General features: G+C 39.2%; 1 protein-coding gene and 1 long non-coding RNA gene across 3 annotated transcripts in view; one reads left to right on the top strand and one right to left on the bottom strand.

Moving 5' to 3' along the window:
- The first annotated feature begins 556 nt into the window (after nucleotides 1-556).
- LOC134476466 (uncharacterized) lies at nucleotides 557-4167 on the top strand. The gene is made up of 2 exons (XR_010048149.1): nucleotides 557-981; nucleotides 3670-4167. It is a non-coding gene; the product is annotated as an uncharacterized LOC134476466 (long non-coding RNA).
- Nucleotides 4168-7595: 3428 nt separating this feature from the next.
- Nucleotides 7596-15596, bottom strand: part of Gdpd1 (glycerophosphodiester phosphodiesterase domain containing 1) — a 53541-nt gene continuing 45540 nt past the window's right edge. For both annotated transcript variants that reach the window (XM_003469549.5, XM_063250867.1), the window contains exons 7-10: nucleotides 14354-14487; nucleotides 11166-11225; nucleotides 9994-10045; nucleotides 7596-9051 (exon numbers count right to left, since the gene is read on the bottom strand). In XM_003469549.5, the coding sequence (XP_003469597.2) occupies nucleotides 8929-9051; nucleotides 9994-10045; nucleotides 11166-11225; nucleotides 14354-14487 (369 nt within the window). In that variant the 3' untranslated portion in view covers nucleotides 7596-8928. The remainder of the gene's footprint in view (nucleotides 9052-9993; nucleotides 10046-11165; nucleotides 11226-14353; nucleotides 14488-15596) is intronic.

Below are 15596 nucleotides of genomic sequence, written 5' to 3'. Positions count from 1 at the left end.
TTCCCAGAGTGCGGGGATTACAGGCATGTGCCACCATGCCCAGTTTCAATGAGCTTTCTGATAGCTCCTGAAGAGCACTATGTCCAGTGAGGACATGGAACCTCTGTACCTTTTCTCTCATAAGTTACCCCATGCACCCCTTCCATTGGCTGTTTCTTTGTATCCTTTATGATAAGAGAGTAAATTGGTGTAAAGAGTTTCCTTGAGCTTTGTGAACATTCTAGCATGTTAATCAAACCCAAACATGGGGAGCAGGAACCTAGATTTATAGTGAGTAGGTGAGGCCAGGGATTTAGCTCAGTGGTGGAAGAGTCTGCTTGGCAAGTGTGAAGTTGTGAGTTCCATCCCTGGTACCAAAAAAATAAAAAAATAAAATAAAATATAGTGAGTATGTGAGTGAAAGAGTTTTGGCCCAGACAGGACACTGTAGCTGGTAAAGCCTCAGGTGGAACCAAGGAGCTCCATCTTCCTCACCCCTAGGAATTTACCTCTGGCACCAAACGAGTGCCAATGGGCTACCTATGCATCACTAATGTCCCTTAGGTTCCACCCCAAACCTAGGCTACTTATATGTCTCCACTCCATGTGTTCTATGGAGAGATTGCCGACCCCGGGGGGAGATGCCATGCCCCAGGGGATCGGGGGTGTCTCTCCCCACATTCTCAAAATAAAGGTCATTTATATTGTATACATTTATACTTATCTATAAATGTATATAGTATATATACATTATAAATACTTATATATAAATGTATATAGTATACATTTATACTTATCTTTTCAGCCGCTGCCGGTCCCCCACAGTTCTATAATATCATTCCCTGAGCAGAGGAGAGACTCCTGGGGCTCTCCCAGTTTGAGTCCCCTGCCGTTCAGGACCAGGACTGGACTACATCCTGCATTAATTCCTCACTTCTACACTCGGGAGCTGTAAACTTGTCACTGCTGGCTCGCAAACAACACCGACCCAATTTACCACAGGTGAGCAACCCCCAGAGATCGCCGCTGGGCCAGGCCCCAGGTGGGTGTTCTCCCCCTTTCCGTGGGTTCCTGTGATGCTCTCACGTTCTTACGTCTTAGACAGCCCAAGGCAGAGTTTTCCTGGGCCAGCCTGTGTCCACACTGAAAAACTCTCACGTCCTTCAGAGCTTTTTAAGTTCTCATGGGCAGAGTTGTTACTAAAACCCACGAGAAATCCACTCGTATATACTGGTGAGGACCAATTATTACAAGCTTTGGAACCATATAATACCGATCAGTCTAAAACAAGTAAAAAGTGACAACTTACACTTAGTAGACCACGGTCTGTTGCCTCATCTGGCTATAGGGCCAGACCCCACACCAGATTTTATCTTGGGGACCACTTACTGTCTCCCCCCCCACACACAAAAAAAACCATACCTACCTATAGCTTTTTTTTTTGTCTTTTTCCTTTTTATCGGTACCAGGGATTGAACTCATGACTGCCTGCTTGCAAGGCAGGTGCTTATGCCACTGAGCTAAATCCCCAGCCCCCCTACCTATAGCTTATGACACTGACAACAAGTTTACAAAACTCTCTATCTTTAAGCCTTTGTTTTGGGAATGTGTGTCCTTTCCCCGCCAGCGTCCCCTTTGTTTCCTCGCCACTTTCCAGCCTTTAGTAATCTCCTAAACATTTAACAATTAAAATTAAGAGGTATTTATAAATTCCTTTTGCTGTAAACCACCAGTAATGTTCTATGTTAAGCTTACTGCCTATATTATACTGTATTGTCACTGATCTCCTGTTTAACAACTAAACTTTAAAAATAATTATAAATTCCTTTTGCTAGGAACCACTAGCTCTTTTCCAAGACAAGGGTTGTATGATATATGCAAAACAACAAGACCAACACTGCGGCAGAAGCCAAACTTAAACCTTTCCCAGCCTGTCTGCCTGTCCTGGCTCAGCCCTCCACCGAGCCATAATTAACTATATTCAATTGATATTAAGTAACATTGTAGCTGAATTTGCTCATAAATAAAAAGGTAAAAATTAATTAAACAGGTCATCCTCCAAAAATCAGATGGCATTACACATTTTAACAACATAAAGTGATACTTATATATGATATAAATGACATGTCATTTCCTAAGATTCTCTGCACCTGTTACAAATACCCTGTTGATTATATTTGACTTCTGCATACTTATTTAATTCTACAGATACCTTCCACTGTAGTCCAAATCCCAAACGAAAAGGCAAAACTTGACCTTCAAACTCCACAGAGACCTTCTTAATGTGGCTTTTCATATTTTCAACAACAGAGATAACCGTGACACTTGGAGTTCTGAGACAGGTAAACCAACACAAGGTGGAGCTGCCTGGGCCCCCGCCATGGACCATGCTCAAATGCAGCAGAAGACATTGGGCAAGAGAGTGCCCCATCCTGGCATTCCTTTGAGACCTTACCCCAGGGCTACTGGACTGTCCCAGAGTGGGTAAGCCATCCTAACTTCCAGCCCTCACAGGAAATGCTAACACTGCCAGATTCATCACCAACAGATCTGTTTAAACTTGCTGCTGAAGACTGACGGGCTCAGGGCCAACAACAGCCCCCTTTATGGTGTCCTTCTCAGAGTCCAAGTCCCACTAAAAGTCTCAAGTTAGACATTCTCTATATTTGTGGACATAGAGGCCATATATACAGAGTTCCTCCTGAGTTTTCAGGCCACTACAGTAAGTCCTCAATCTCTAGGGGGTATTAAAGGTCAACCTATGCCATTTACAAACAGGGCCTATTTCGTGCAGGTTCCAGACTGCTTCTTCCCAATCCACCCAGTGGTGCCAAATCTTCCCTCCACCACTCCCTCTATAGTCCTAAATCTTAAAAATGCTTCTTATTTCCTTGTGTTTATAGAGGCTGACCCAGACACTGAGGCCTCAACAGCTTACACCTGCTATCGCTAATAAACCTCTCCTCAGTGATATAGACCACCCCCTTCCTTTCTTACTCACCAGTTTCTCAGACAACCCTGGTCAAGACTGACAGATAAATTTTGCCACCTTTGTTTATGCTTTTTCAGGATACATACAAGCCTTTCCCACAACCAGAAAAACTGCTGATATACTTGCTAAAGTTCTGTTACACCAAATCATTCCAAGGACTACAACCAGGTTACAGCGACCCATACCTAATATTCCTGGCAACCTCAACAATGATCAAAGTTGCTAGCCTGCCATCCTGGTTTCACATCACTCAGGCTAAGTGGCACCCTTCCAGCCCTAGATCTAACCATCCTTTTTGCCTACTCATCTCTGCTTTACCAAGGCCTCGCAGCCACAGTTCACAAGCTAAGTCATGTTTTGATATCCAATTTGGTTTCTAATTTCATATCCTTTTTTACAGCAGGACTCTCAACAGTATTTCCTAAAGACTCCTATGTCATGCATACCAGAGACAAGCCTTACCCTCTTAACTTCTACCCTTTCAGATGGGGGAGTAATCACCTCTTATAACTTCACTCCTCCTTACTCCACGTTTATTTTTCAGAATTCTGCCTCACCGTGGAAATGTTTCTACCTCAACATGGTCCTGATATAATGACATATCAAAATCAAAAGCACCTTTCCTTTTACCTCACCTGGGTCCTTAAATATGACAGTGCCATGCCTCCTCATAATATCTTGTCTCTTTGTTTTTCCAGACTAACATACGTGCATTCACCAATGAAGTTGTCCTGGCTAAAACACCTGGCAACAGCCTCTACCTGGGCATCAACCATCATCCCATCGACTCCCCTAGACTCCAGCACAACGCCCCTTTCCAGCAGGAAGCAGTAAAAAAAGAAATCTTCGCCCCTTTTCATAATAATAATAATAAGACAGGATATGAAAGAGTTTTGGCCCAGACTGGACACTGAAGCCGGTAAAGCCTCAGGTGGAACCAAGGAACTCCATCTTCCCCACCCCTAGGAATTTACCTGTGACTGTATCTTCCCCACCCCTAGGAATTTATTTCTGGCACCAAATGAGTGCCAATGGGCTACCTGTGCATCATGGGTTCCACCTCAAACCTAGGCTACTTATATGCCTCCACTCCATGTGTTCCACGGAGAGACTGCCGACCCCGGGGGGAGATGCCGTGCCCCAGGGGATCGGGGGTGTCTCTCCCTGCATTCTCAAAATAAAGGTCATTTATATTTCACACTTCTTATCTTTTCAGCCGTCACCGGTCCCCCACAGTTCTATCAGTGAGGACCAAAGATCACAATTTATGCTTGTTACCAACATTTTTTTTTTTTTTTTTTTTTTTGAGATAGGTCTTGGTCTGTAGTTCAGGCTGGCCTTGAATTCATTGTGCAGCCCAGGCTAGCCTTGAATTCACGGCTATCTTCCTGCCTCAGTCTCAGAACACTAGGATTATAGGCATGCACCACCATGTCCTTTTTCTAATTTTTTGCTTAATTTTTAAAATAAAAATAAAATGTTAGTATGAAACCAATTGTGAAAATTGAAAAATATAAAAACATTACACTGAAACAACCAAAAATTATCTCATTGCTTACCTGTTGGGGGCCACAAATCCACAATGGCTTCCCTAATGGATGAACTCCCTAATGGATGGGAACTCATACTTCCCTAATGGATGAACTCAGGCTTAGAATTTTGGGTATCATCCTTTTGAGGTTTCCCATCATCTCTTTAGGGGTGGGTCTCTCCCACCTACTAAGACCAAGACTAGGATTGCTAAGACTAGAGATGCTCCACAGCAAGAGTCTCATCAGTTTTAGATTACCACCATCCTCTTGAGTTATGTGATAATCCCCTCCTCAGTCAGTAAGTGCTGGCTGCTTCATGGCCTTTCATTCCTTGAGAATTGGTCATCCTGGAGCCCAGCTGCACTGCCATTTTGTCTCTTGCTCTTTTTTCTTTCTGCCCTGCACCATGACACCTGGAAGGAGACTGGGGCTCACTGCTGGGGTCTTCCATACTGTCTTGACATAATTTTCCTGAAGAGATATGCATCAACATAGTTTTTTTTTTTTAAACCAAAATGAAACTATGTACATGTTGTTTTGTAACTTGCTTCAATGGAACAATTGTATCCATTAATTTTTAAAAATCTCATTTAATATCTATATTAAAATTTTACCAATCTCAAAACATCTTTGACAGGTGGTTCATTGATTTGCTTAGCATGGTGGCACACTCCTATAATCCCAGAGCTCAGGAGGCTGAGGCAGGAGGACTGTTTCGAGTTCAAACCCAGCCTGGGTTACAAAGTGAGCTCAAGGCAACCCTGAACTGCATGGTGAGACCCTGTTTCAAAATGACAAAAAAAAAAAAAAGGTGTGTGTTTGCGTGCGCACATGTGTTCAGGAATATAGCTCAGTGGCACAGCATCTGCCTGGCAAGTGTGAGGTCTTGAGTTTGATTTCTGGTACCAAACAGAGAAAGAGATAGAGACAGAGACAGAGACAAAGAGAAAGAAACTCTATGAAGGAACATTAAAAAACAAAAGAGATACTATAATTAAAAAAAAAAAAGATTCAATCCAGAATCAAACATCTGACTATTCTATTTATTTGACATCTTCTAAAGGGAAAGGAAATAAACATTTCTTTTCACAAATTGTCAGAACTGAAACTGGTTTTTCTTTTTTTGTTGTTTTCTTTCTTTCTTTCTTTCTTTTTGGTCTGGTTTTTCTTTTTTTGTTGTTTTCTTTCTTTCTTTTTTGTCTTTTTGAGAGAAAGACTTCCCCATGCACTTCAGGATAGCCTTGGGCTCATTTTGTAGCCCAGGATGTTCTCAAATTTGCAATAATCCTCCTGCCTCAGCCTCTTGAATGCTGGATTATAGATGTGCACCACCATACCTGCTTGAAATTACTAGTTTTAATGGCAGCAAAACTACACATACCATGAAACCTGTCATCTTAACATTTTGATTTTTTTGAGTTATACATAAAGTTTTATTGTCAGTGTCAAGTTTTACACAAATTTACCAAATTTATTTTTTATTTGAAAGACAATAAAACCTCACAAAACAAAACAGAATAAAGCCAGTCAAAACAAAACAGTGAAACTGGTACAGAATTTCAAAACATGATAATAAGACATCAACAATGGCTACCATAATATATCTTTTCTTTTTTTTTTTTTTATTGGTACTGGGAATCAAACTCACGACCGCTGCTTGCAAGGCAGGTGCTTATGCCGCTGAGCTAAATCCCCAGCCCCATAATGTATCTTGTTGTTCAGGGATATAGCTCAATGGCACAGTGCATGCTTGGTAAGTGCAAGGTCATGAGTTTGATCCCCAGTACCAAAAAAAGACCCCAAAAAAACTCGTAATAAATCTTATTATCTTTAAAATAGTTGTCTATACCACCAGACATAGTAAAAGCAAATAAAACAAAACAGAATAAAATGAATCAAAACAGAACATTGAATAAAATAAAATAAATCAGAACAGGATTTAGCTCAGTGGCACAAGCGCCTGTCTGGCAAGCATGAAGTCATGAATTCGATCCCTGGTACCCCCTCCAAAAAAAATCAGAACAAAACAAAACAGTGAGAACAACACTGGATTTCAAAAATGAGACAGAAGGAAATCTCCCATATTTGCTATATTGCATCCTGTTATCCGCCTAATAGATGCTCAGACTAGTGCCCTTAGGCCTGCAAAGTCAATCAAACAATACAAGCATTTAGTTGTTTTTTTTACCTCAGTTGTTATCAGCTCAATTTGTCATCCAAATCAGTCCGTTGCCTGAGGGCTCTGGGAGGTGTGGCATTCTTGATTCTCAGCTCAAGTGCAAGTAGGCTCATGAGAAGAGTGAACTGGCTTCTTGTACTCCTCCCAGGTCCTAGCATGGCATCTGCCAGCTCATGGGAAGGGTGCCATATCTTCCTGGGACCCCCCCCCCCATGGTTTGCATGGCTCATGGGAGGAAACTTATCAGATTTGAGTGCTTGGGGATACAGCTCAATGGCACAAGTGTCTGCCTCCCAAGAATTAGCTCACTTATGAGGCCTAAGGGTTTTAGCTGCTCATAAGGATTCTTCTTGCCCAGTAAGCATTTTAGTTTCCTTTATTTTTTTTCCTCCCTGCAGCACTGAGCATTAACTCAAGGCCTTAGGCAGGGTAGGCAAGTGCTCTACCACTGAGCTAAAACTCCAGCCCTACTTCAACATGTTTTCGTTTTTTTAGTTTTTTTAAGACAGGTTCTTAATATATAGTTCAGGCTGGCTTGTACTCACTATGTAGCCCAGGCTGGTCTCAAACTCTCTGGTCTCAAAAAAACCCCCCAAAATCCTCAATAGATTATCTGCTGAATCTTTTATTCAATGCAAGAAATAACTTCCATATCTATATATCTATATCTATCTTTTAAAACAGGGTCTCACTATGTAGTTCAGGCTGGCCTCGAACTTCTGGTGATCATCCAGCCTCAGCCTCCTGAATGATGTAATTACAGGCACACATCACCACACATGGCTGTATTTTTTTCTCTAGAGTGAAATCTAAGATGCATTTACTCGTACCATCAATTAATCACCTCACTAAATTCTGCAAAAAAGCTTATAGAATATACTTGAAACTACAACTGTAGAACAATGACACTTACTTTGTTCTTGGAAAACTTTATTTCGGGTTAAACAACAACGCAAACAATACATATGTCTTCCAGGGACAGGTGAGAGAGTATAGTCATCCTTCATAGCTGTACAAATATCAAACTCCAAGTGAAAGACACAATATGGGTAAAAGACACACTTCAGATTATATTTATCTATCAATTTGAGAGCATAAAAATTAGTCAAAAAACTCAGAAACATTTACATGAAGTCACATCATAAAAACCGAGCAAGTTTTGGGAAAATCTGTTTCTACTTAATGTTTAGAAGACTGAATTTGTAAAGATCAGGGACAGTGGTTCATACTAGCAGAATTACAAACAATGATATGTATACTTCCAACAGCTTAATAACATTATTAGAGTTCAAGGTGTTATTTAAAATCTAGATGTAGACTCAAACAGTCAAGGCCAAAAAACGAAAATCTTGCATTTTCTTAGAGAAATCATTAAAAAAAATGACTATCTGGACATGGTCTTAATCTACAGTTGAAAAGTCTACTTTTTTTTTTTTTTTTTTTTTTTTAAAGACAGTTATCTCACTACAGTTCAGGTTGCTTTGAACTTACTATGTAGTCCAGGCTGCCCTCAAATTCAAGTGATCTTCCTGCCTCAGTCTCCCAAGTGCTGGGATTACAGGTGTGTGCCATCACACCTGGCTCAGTTATTTCTTTGAGCCTGCCTTCTACTAACAATGTATAACTTGCTGGAAAACTAGAGCATTGCTTTTCAAGCTCTTCTTTCATTATATTCTCTCTCTTTTTGTCTTTTTGAGACAGAGTCTCAAAAAGGCTGGCCTTGACCTCACTTTGTAGCCTAGACTGGTCTTGAACTTGCAATGATCCTCCTGCCTCAGCCTCCCAAGTGCTGGAATTACAGGAGTGCACCATCATGCCTGGCTTAATGAAGATGTTTCTACATATAATGAAACAGTGCAGAGCAGCTGTAATGGCCTTCAATAACTTTCTTTTACTAAGAAGTTGGTCTTATTCCAATGAAACTAACAGCAAATTTATCCAACAGTCTCTGATTTCAGATGTAATTATAGTAGAATACTGCAATATATACAAATATCTTCATCAATAATGTACTTACATCTCCTACCAGTTATCTTTCTGAACAATTTACAATTGTAAAATATGCTGTACTGTTTAAAATAAATATACAATATATAGTTTCTACATTCTCATACAGGCTTAAAAATGAGGTAATCAAAACTTAGATTAAACCATGTATCATTCTGGAAGTATCTTAGGGAAATGATGGTGATATATTCTCTTCTTAGATCTTTCCATGGTTTCTCTGAATACATTCAAGTACCTTTCTATGCTGGAAAATTATGTAAAAAATCCTTCAGCTTTGTTGGAAAGTCGGTCATGACTCCGGTTGCTCCCAGATCAAAAGCTCTTTTGTACTCTTGTTCATCATTTAATACCCAAATGTACACCTGAAAATCAGAATCATGAGAAGTATGAAATGTTAAAATAAAAAAATTCTTTATAACATGTATCCACTATAATCTCAGCACACTTAGAACTAACCCTTGTCATTTTAAGAAATCAAAAACATCAACTCCTTTAACCAACTCGGTTTTGCTCATTAAACGCACAGTCCCACCACTCTGGCCTCAGCTGCTCTCCTCCTTACATAACAGCAATCAAGCTACACGGAGACTGATGCCCTATCACTAACTGTAAGGCAGAGCTCACAGTCCTCATTTGTTAATCAGTAAGGTATCAGCATCAGAGTCAGCGCTGAAATTGTTAGGAAAAAGGAAGAAAAACTAAGAGAGGACCTCAGCAGGACAGGTGTATTTCAGAACAAATCTGAGAGAGTGCCCTGCCACAATAGGCCAGACAGGCAACTCTTCTACAGGCCATAGGGTCTTTAGAGGGTCACAAGCGCAAAGGGGCACCAGGAAGCAAAGGTCCAGATGGGACTTTCAAAGGGGAAGAATTTAGAGAAAAGGAGCTGGGGCTCCCTGACAGGGACAAGCTGAGCAAGCAGGAGAGTGGTGGCTGTCTGTGAAGGGCAGGGCTGAGGAATTCTGGGAGTCCTGGGTGTCGTGACCTTAGGGACCGATGGCTGGACATCTTTAGCAAGGGTAAAAGCACAGAGGGACAGAAGAGGCCTAAAGTGGTCTCTGGTACGCCTAAGATGGCAGCAGTCAGACTTCTTCACAAGTCACTGAAAAGCCCTTGCCTTTCTTTTTTTTTTTTTTTTTTTATTTAAGAGGAAAAAGAGAAAAACACAAAACAAGACAAAGCAGTGTAAGGTTACACATAATACAGAACTACAAAAAAAAAAAAAAATAAACATAATTGCCTTTCAAACCTGTGTCAATCAGTGGGCTACACTGTTTCCAAAATGTGTCATCCCAGAAACTTACTTGAATGCCTCGGGCAGTGAGGTGGTCAAATAAAGTTTTCCTCATTAATAATCTAGAAAGGAAAACCAAAACAGATTTAGGTATTTACTGGTTCTTTAGCTTTTATTCCTATCTCAAATAATTAGAGTTTAGTAATTCCTCATTTAATCAATCCCAGTGCTTCAACAATGCAAACAAAGGCCTCAGGTAATACCTCAGGCTGCTGTAGTGTAATTTACGACTTAGCGCTGGGTCCCTTTAGCTGCTGGATGCTGGCTGGACAACCAGATCTTCCACTTGTGTTACCACAGATCCCCAGGAGACCCATCCTTAGTCACCTGAGCACCTCAATGGAGAAGGCTTCCTCCTCTCCCTCTGGATGAAGTCTGTGCTTCCAGCTTTCCAGGTTAAATAAGATAGGAAATTCAGGTCAATTTCTACAACATCTTAGTTCAGTTACATAGTGGATTAAGTTTTTTAAAATTTTTTTTATTTTTTGGGAGACAGGTTATGTACTCAAGCTGGCTTTGAACTCACTATGTAGCTCAGGTTGGCACTGAACTCATGGCAATTCAACTGCTTCAGGCTCCCTCAGTGCTGGGATTTAGGACTATTAATGAATTAAAGCATTCAAGGCTCCATTTTAAAATACTGAATAACTTTTATGGTTTTTACATAATTTTAAACTCAACATGTTGTAGAAATTAAGGCATTTTCTTCAAAGTAGGTATCTGTCCTGTAGGCAGGACTACTTTTCTGCTGTTGTCTTGGTACAACTACTTCTAAGAAGTACTCCAACAGGCAATATATGCTTTTACACGTCCTATATTGACATACACACTTTTTATCATGTTTTGGACCACGGGCTAATAGAAACAGCAAACAAATGGAAGGGAAAGATTATTCCAACTCTAATATTAATTAGCTACATAATCCCAAGTGATTCATTTAGTTGAGTGAATAAGCACTCAACTTAATGAGTGCTTTTTTCATGATAGCGGGTAACATTAAATCTCAAGCTAGTTTTATATGACCCAAGCATAGACACTTGCAGAGTAGGTACTCAACAAGTTCTCATTACCAATTACATGAGAGAAGTTTGTGCTGGATTGTAAGTATTATATTTAATAAATATAGCTACAGCAATTACAGCAATAGTAATTTCTTATATATCAAGAAACTAGAATTCTTACTTGTCAGAAAGCCAGATGAGAAACTTTTGACTCTTGGTCATGGTATGTGGTTCTTTTAACCTAAGGTAAAACAAAGTTTTAATTATAAATTTTAAGTTGAGAATAGGTTAGTGGAGTTAAAGTAAGTTGAAAAATGAAAAGAGTACCTTGTTAGCAAGTTCTCAAAAAACTTTTGTAGGACAAAAGTAATGTATGGCCCAGTGGTTTCAAGCTAACTTTTTATGACCACTATTTAAAGATGAAGCAATTAAATAAGCATTGTTTTCCCAGAGACCTGGTGCCCCAGGCTCATCTAATCTTTTTTTTTTTTGGTACGGGGTATTGAACTCATGATCTTGTGCTTGCTGGGCAGGCACTGTGCCACTGAGCTATATCATGGACCCTCTCCTTTTGATGAAATCACTTTCTCTCACTTTATTGCTTTTCATTTAGTGTGTGGCAGAATGAAACATACAACCAAATCATAATCTGGATTAAAAGGTATTTGGGGTAAAAGTGAAGCACTGAATGCATATTTTCTTTCCTTTTTCAACATTGGAAGATGTGCACCACATCCTTTGTAATTATGTTTCCTACACTAAAAGAGTCTACTTGAATTTTTAGCCCCATGCTGAGTTCCTTCTTCCATCAATCTGATGCCTTTTGCTAACTACCTGCGTCACTAACCCTGGGCCCTGGCTATAAGGAAACTTCTGACTGTCCTGCTATGATTTCTAGGCTACTTTCTTCAGATACTTGTGAGAGTTCCCTTTTTTTTTTAATGCGAGGAAGGGGTCAAATCCAGCGACTTCTCTATGCCAGGAAAGTGCTCTATCACTGAGCCATATCCTCAGACCTAAATCTCCAGTCTTAAATTTCTTTTTTCCTTTTCTATCAATTCAGTTTGCATTATGAGCTCTCTGAATGCAGTACAAGTCCTTTTTTCTACAACTTGGGCCCAAACGGAAAGTCCTGGTTGTAATTTCCAGTATGTCAGGGCGTTTAGTACCTCATACACTAATTACCTCATTGAACACAGTGTCTTATGAAGTATCAGTTGTCTTCTACTCAAATACTAAAGTATACACAAATTATTCTCTACCTATGTCTTAATCCATAATTGCTTTTTAGAAAAAAGACTAACACATGGTGCTTGGGCTTCTTGTATTTGTACAGTATGTATTTCAGTAACATTTACTTCCAAAAGGAGATGTGGAATTAATCTAGAAAGCAGAAGACCTATTACAGGCAGGAGAAGAGTCAAGCACTTCAGGAATAAACAGGAATCATTTTAATACAGCAAGTGAAAATAGTTTCTTGGTATAAGTATTTTCTGCTGTTTTTGTTTGAGAAGCAGCTACAAGATTTTTAATAAACATAACTGGCAATAGTTAGAATAAATATATTTATCACTAAGAAACTCAAATAGGAAAATGGGCATGAAACAGAAACTAAGCACAAGAATACTGACCAGATTTTTTTTTGTGGGGAATACCGGGAATCGAACTCAGAACCTCATACTTGCCAGGCAGGTGCTGTGCCACTGAGCTAATCCCTGGCCCTTTGCCTGGACTTTTTTTTTTTTTTTTTTTTTTGCCTTTTTCCTTTTTGTCGGGATCGAACTCTCGACTGCCTGCTTGCAAGGCAGGCACTTATGCCACTGAGCTAAATCCCCTGCCCGTTTTTCCTGGACTTTTAAAAACCAATATTTTCTAATAACTGCTGCACTGATGTTCAGCCTGATTACTATTATCATTACTACTATGAGTATTATTATTATTTTGCAGTCCTGGGTATGGAAACCAGAGTTCACTCATGCTAGTTAAACACTCTACCACTGAGCTACAGCCCCAGCCCCAGCTTGATTGTTTAAAGTTCTGAATGGAATGAAAATGTTTTACATCACATTTATATAATCCCCCAAGGAGCTCCAAATTCTCTTGTTTTCACTCAGTTATTCTTATGAATTTACAGCTAAAAATCACATTCTAAGCACATAGAATTATGAGACAAAGCCTTTTTTAATAATAATAAGATAATTTAACAATAAAAGCTGCCAAGTATTGAGAACTTATTACTTGTCAGGCAATTCTAAGTGTTTTAAATATTTTTCTCTTCTTACAAACTTAAGTGTGTGAAAAGCAAGGCTTTGCACCTTGCAGAGAAATTATATAAAATACCTTACACAAAGTAACTCTACTCTTTCTCCTCTCTGCAAAGGTTTTTCTCTGTTTTTGTCCCTTTCTTTTTTTTCAGTAGGTATAGTAGTAGCAGCTTTCCTTCCTTGATGTGTTAATCTTACTGGTGAATTTGGAGTGTAAGGGAGTTTAGTTGAGGATTGCTGCCAATGAAGTAAAATAAAGTAAAGGAAGTTGAAGGGCAGTTGCTGTTTGATGTAAAAAAAAAAAAATGTCTATAATTAAGCTCAATTCCTTTTATCTGACTTCGGACTACCCAGGCACCAAACATCACTATAACCTGACATAGGTCCAGATTAAGTATTTCTATTCATTTATCATTTATTTTAGAAAACGTTTGGTTTATATCAAAACCACTCTTAACACAGGTCAGATAGAACATGAAAAAGACTACAGAAATTCTACTTTCTGTGCGCATATTGTATGGGGGATCAAACTCAGGCCTTGTGCATACTAGGCAAGTGCTATACCACTGCACTACCTTCCAGATCCACAGAAATCTATTCTTCACCATTGACAGTTGTCTTAGTCTGTTTTTCTATTACTGTAACAAAATGCCCGTGGCTGGGAAATTTATAGAGAAGTGGTTTATTTAGCTCACAGTTCTAGAAGTTCAAATATATGGTAATGGTATCTAATTGGTTTCTTGTGAGGGCTTCATAGTGGCAGAATAGCAGTGGATATGTGTGGAAGAGGGGTACATATATGAGAGAAGAAGCAAGAGAAAGCCAAAGATGAGAACTCATTTACACAAGAAAGGCATTAATCCCTCGTAATGGCCTGATCACCTCTTACTGTTTCCACAGCACCACTCAACACTATTACACTGGGGACCAGGCCCGACATGAGGGGTAAACACTATCCACCCCACAGTGCAGAGTGCACACTCAGCATGTTCAAGGCGCAGCACTAAAACATGAGTGAACAAATCACAGCAGTAGTGGTATTAGTGAGCTGTTTTTCTTAATCCTTCTGTAATTTACAACTGATGAAAACAGGGTAACCACTTACTTCAATGTGATGGAAGGCATTGGGATTTCAAAAAACTGCTCTCGAATAGGCACAAAAGGCAAGAGGCCAGTGAAGAAAAGGCCAAGAATAAGCAGAACACGTTGTAGACTGAAGAGTATAGGAATATCTGAATTCTAAAAGAAAAACAATATTATGTTACTTTGCAGTGATTAATCAAATAAAGAGCATTATTTCATAAGCCTCAAAATTTCCCAACACTGTATCTCAACATTCATTGAAGGACTCCCTGAATTATGACTACCCTTAGAAATGGCTACTCTATAACCAACATGTAAGCTTCTACTTGGAGTCCTATACTATTATTGCTATTGGTGTATTGCTAAAGTTTCTCTGTTCCTTTTCTCTACATTTGTAATACCACTTCTGTCTGGTGGTCACAACTAGAGACTAAATACACTAGACTCTAATGGGACAAAAATAAAGATGACCAAAAAAATAGTAATCATTTTAAAAAGAAGTATGATGAAAAAATTACAGTAAAATGCACTGTCATTAGTCTTCCTCAAAATACTCATGCATTCACATTCTACACACATGAATCAGCAACTCCTCACTCTCCTTCCACTTGGTTCAAACACACAATCCATCATTCTTGCTGCTTTCCCAAGTATTTCTGGAAGTGCTCTCTTGTATCTTTTCATGGCTGCCTCTATAAAGTTCTGAATTCATTCAAAATCGTTATAGCAATGTTTATTAAATAAAAACATTCTGGTGTGTCATCATCTACCTTATTCACTGGATTTGGCACCATGTGATTTCTGGCTCTTCCCCAAAGTCAAAATAACCATGAAAGATAAATATTTTGGATCAGTTCAGGATCCTTAAGCAATGATGACAGCACAACCAAAGATACTGACAAAAGAGGACTCTAGAACTGCTTCGTGGAGTGGCAACATTGATGGAATAAATGTCTTTTTTAAATTAAATACTATTTTATTTATTTGTTTATTGGTACTGGGGATCACACTCATGACCTTGAGCTTGTCAGGCAGGTGCTTGTGCTGCTGAGCTAATTTCCCTGTCGCTAAATGTCTTTGAAGAAAGCAGGAACACTTTGAAATGAATCAATGGTAATATTTTTTACTGTAATACATTTTGAAAAAAAATTTAAAGTCTTATAGAACATAACATCTATATAAGTCACAGTTCATGTATGTTATGAATCAAATACAAAATATAAATAGATTTGGATTTGTAACATCCAAGAATCTACCATTATTCT

Source organism: Cavia porcellus, unplaced genomic scaffold (genome assembly GCF_034190915.1).
Source record: "Cavia porcellus strain 051 isolate PalLab524CR breed Dunkin Hartley unplaced genomic scaffold, mCavPor4.1 scaffold_6, whole genome shotgun sequence".
NCBI classification, from domain to species: Eukaryota; Metazoa; Chordata; class Mammalia; order Rodentia; family Caviidae; genus Cavia; species Cavia porcellus.
The sequence above is the reverse complement of the archived record's forward strand: the minus strand, read 5'-3'. Positions and strand labels throughout refer to the sequence as shown.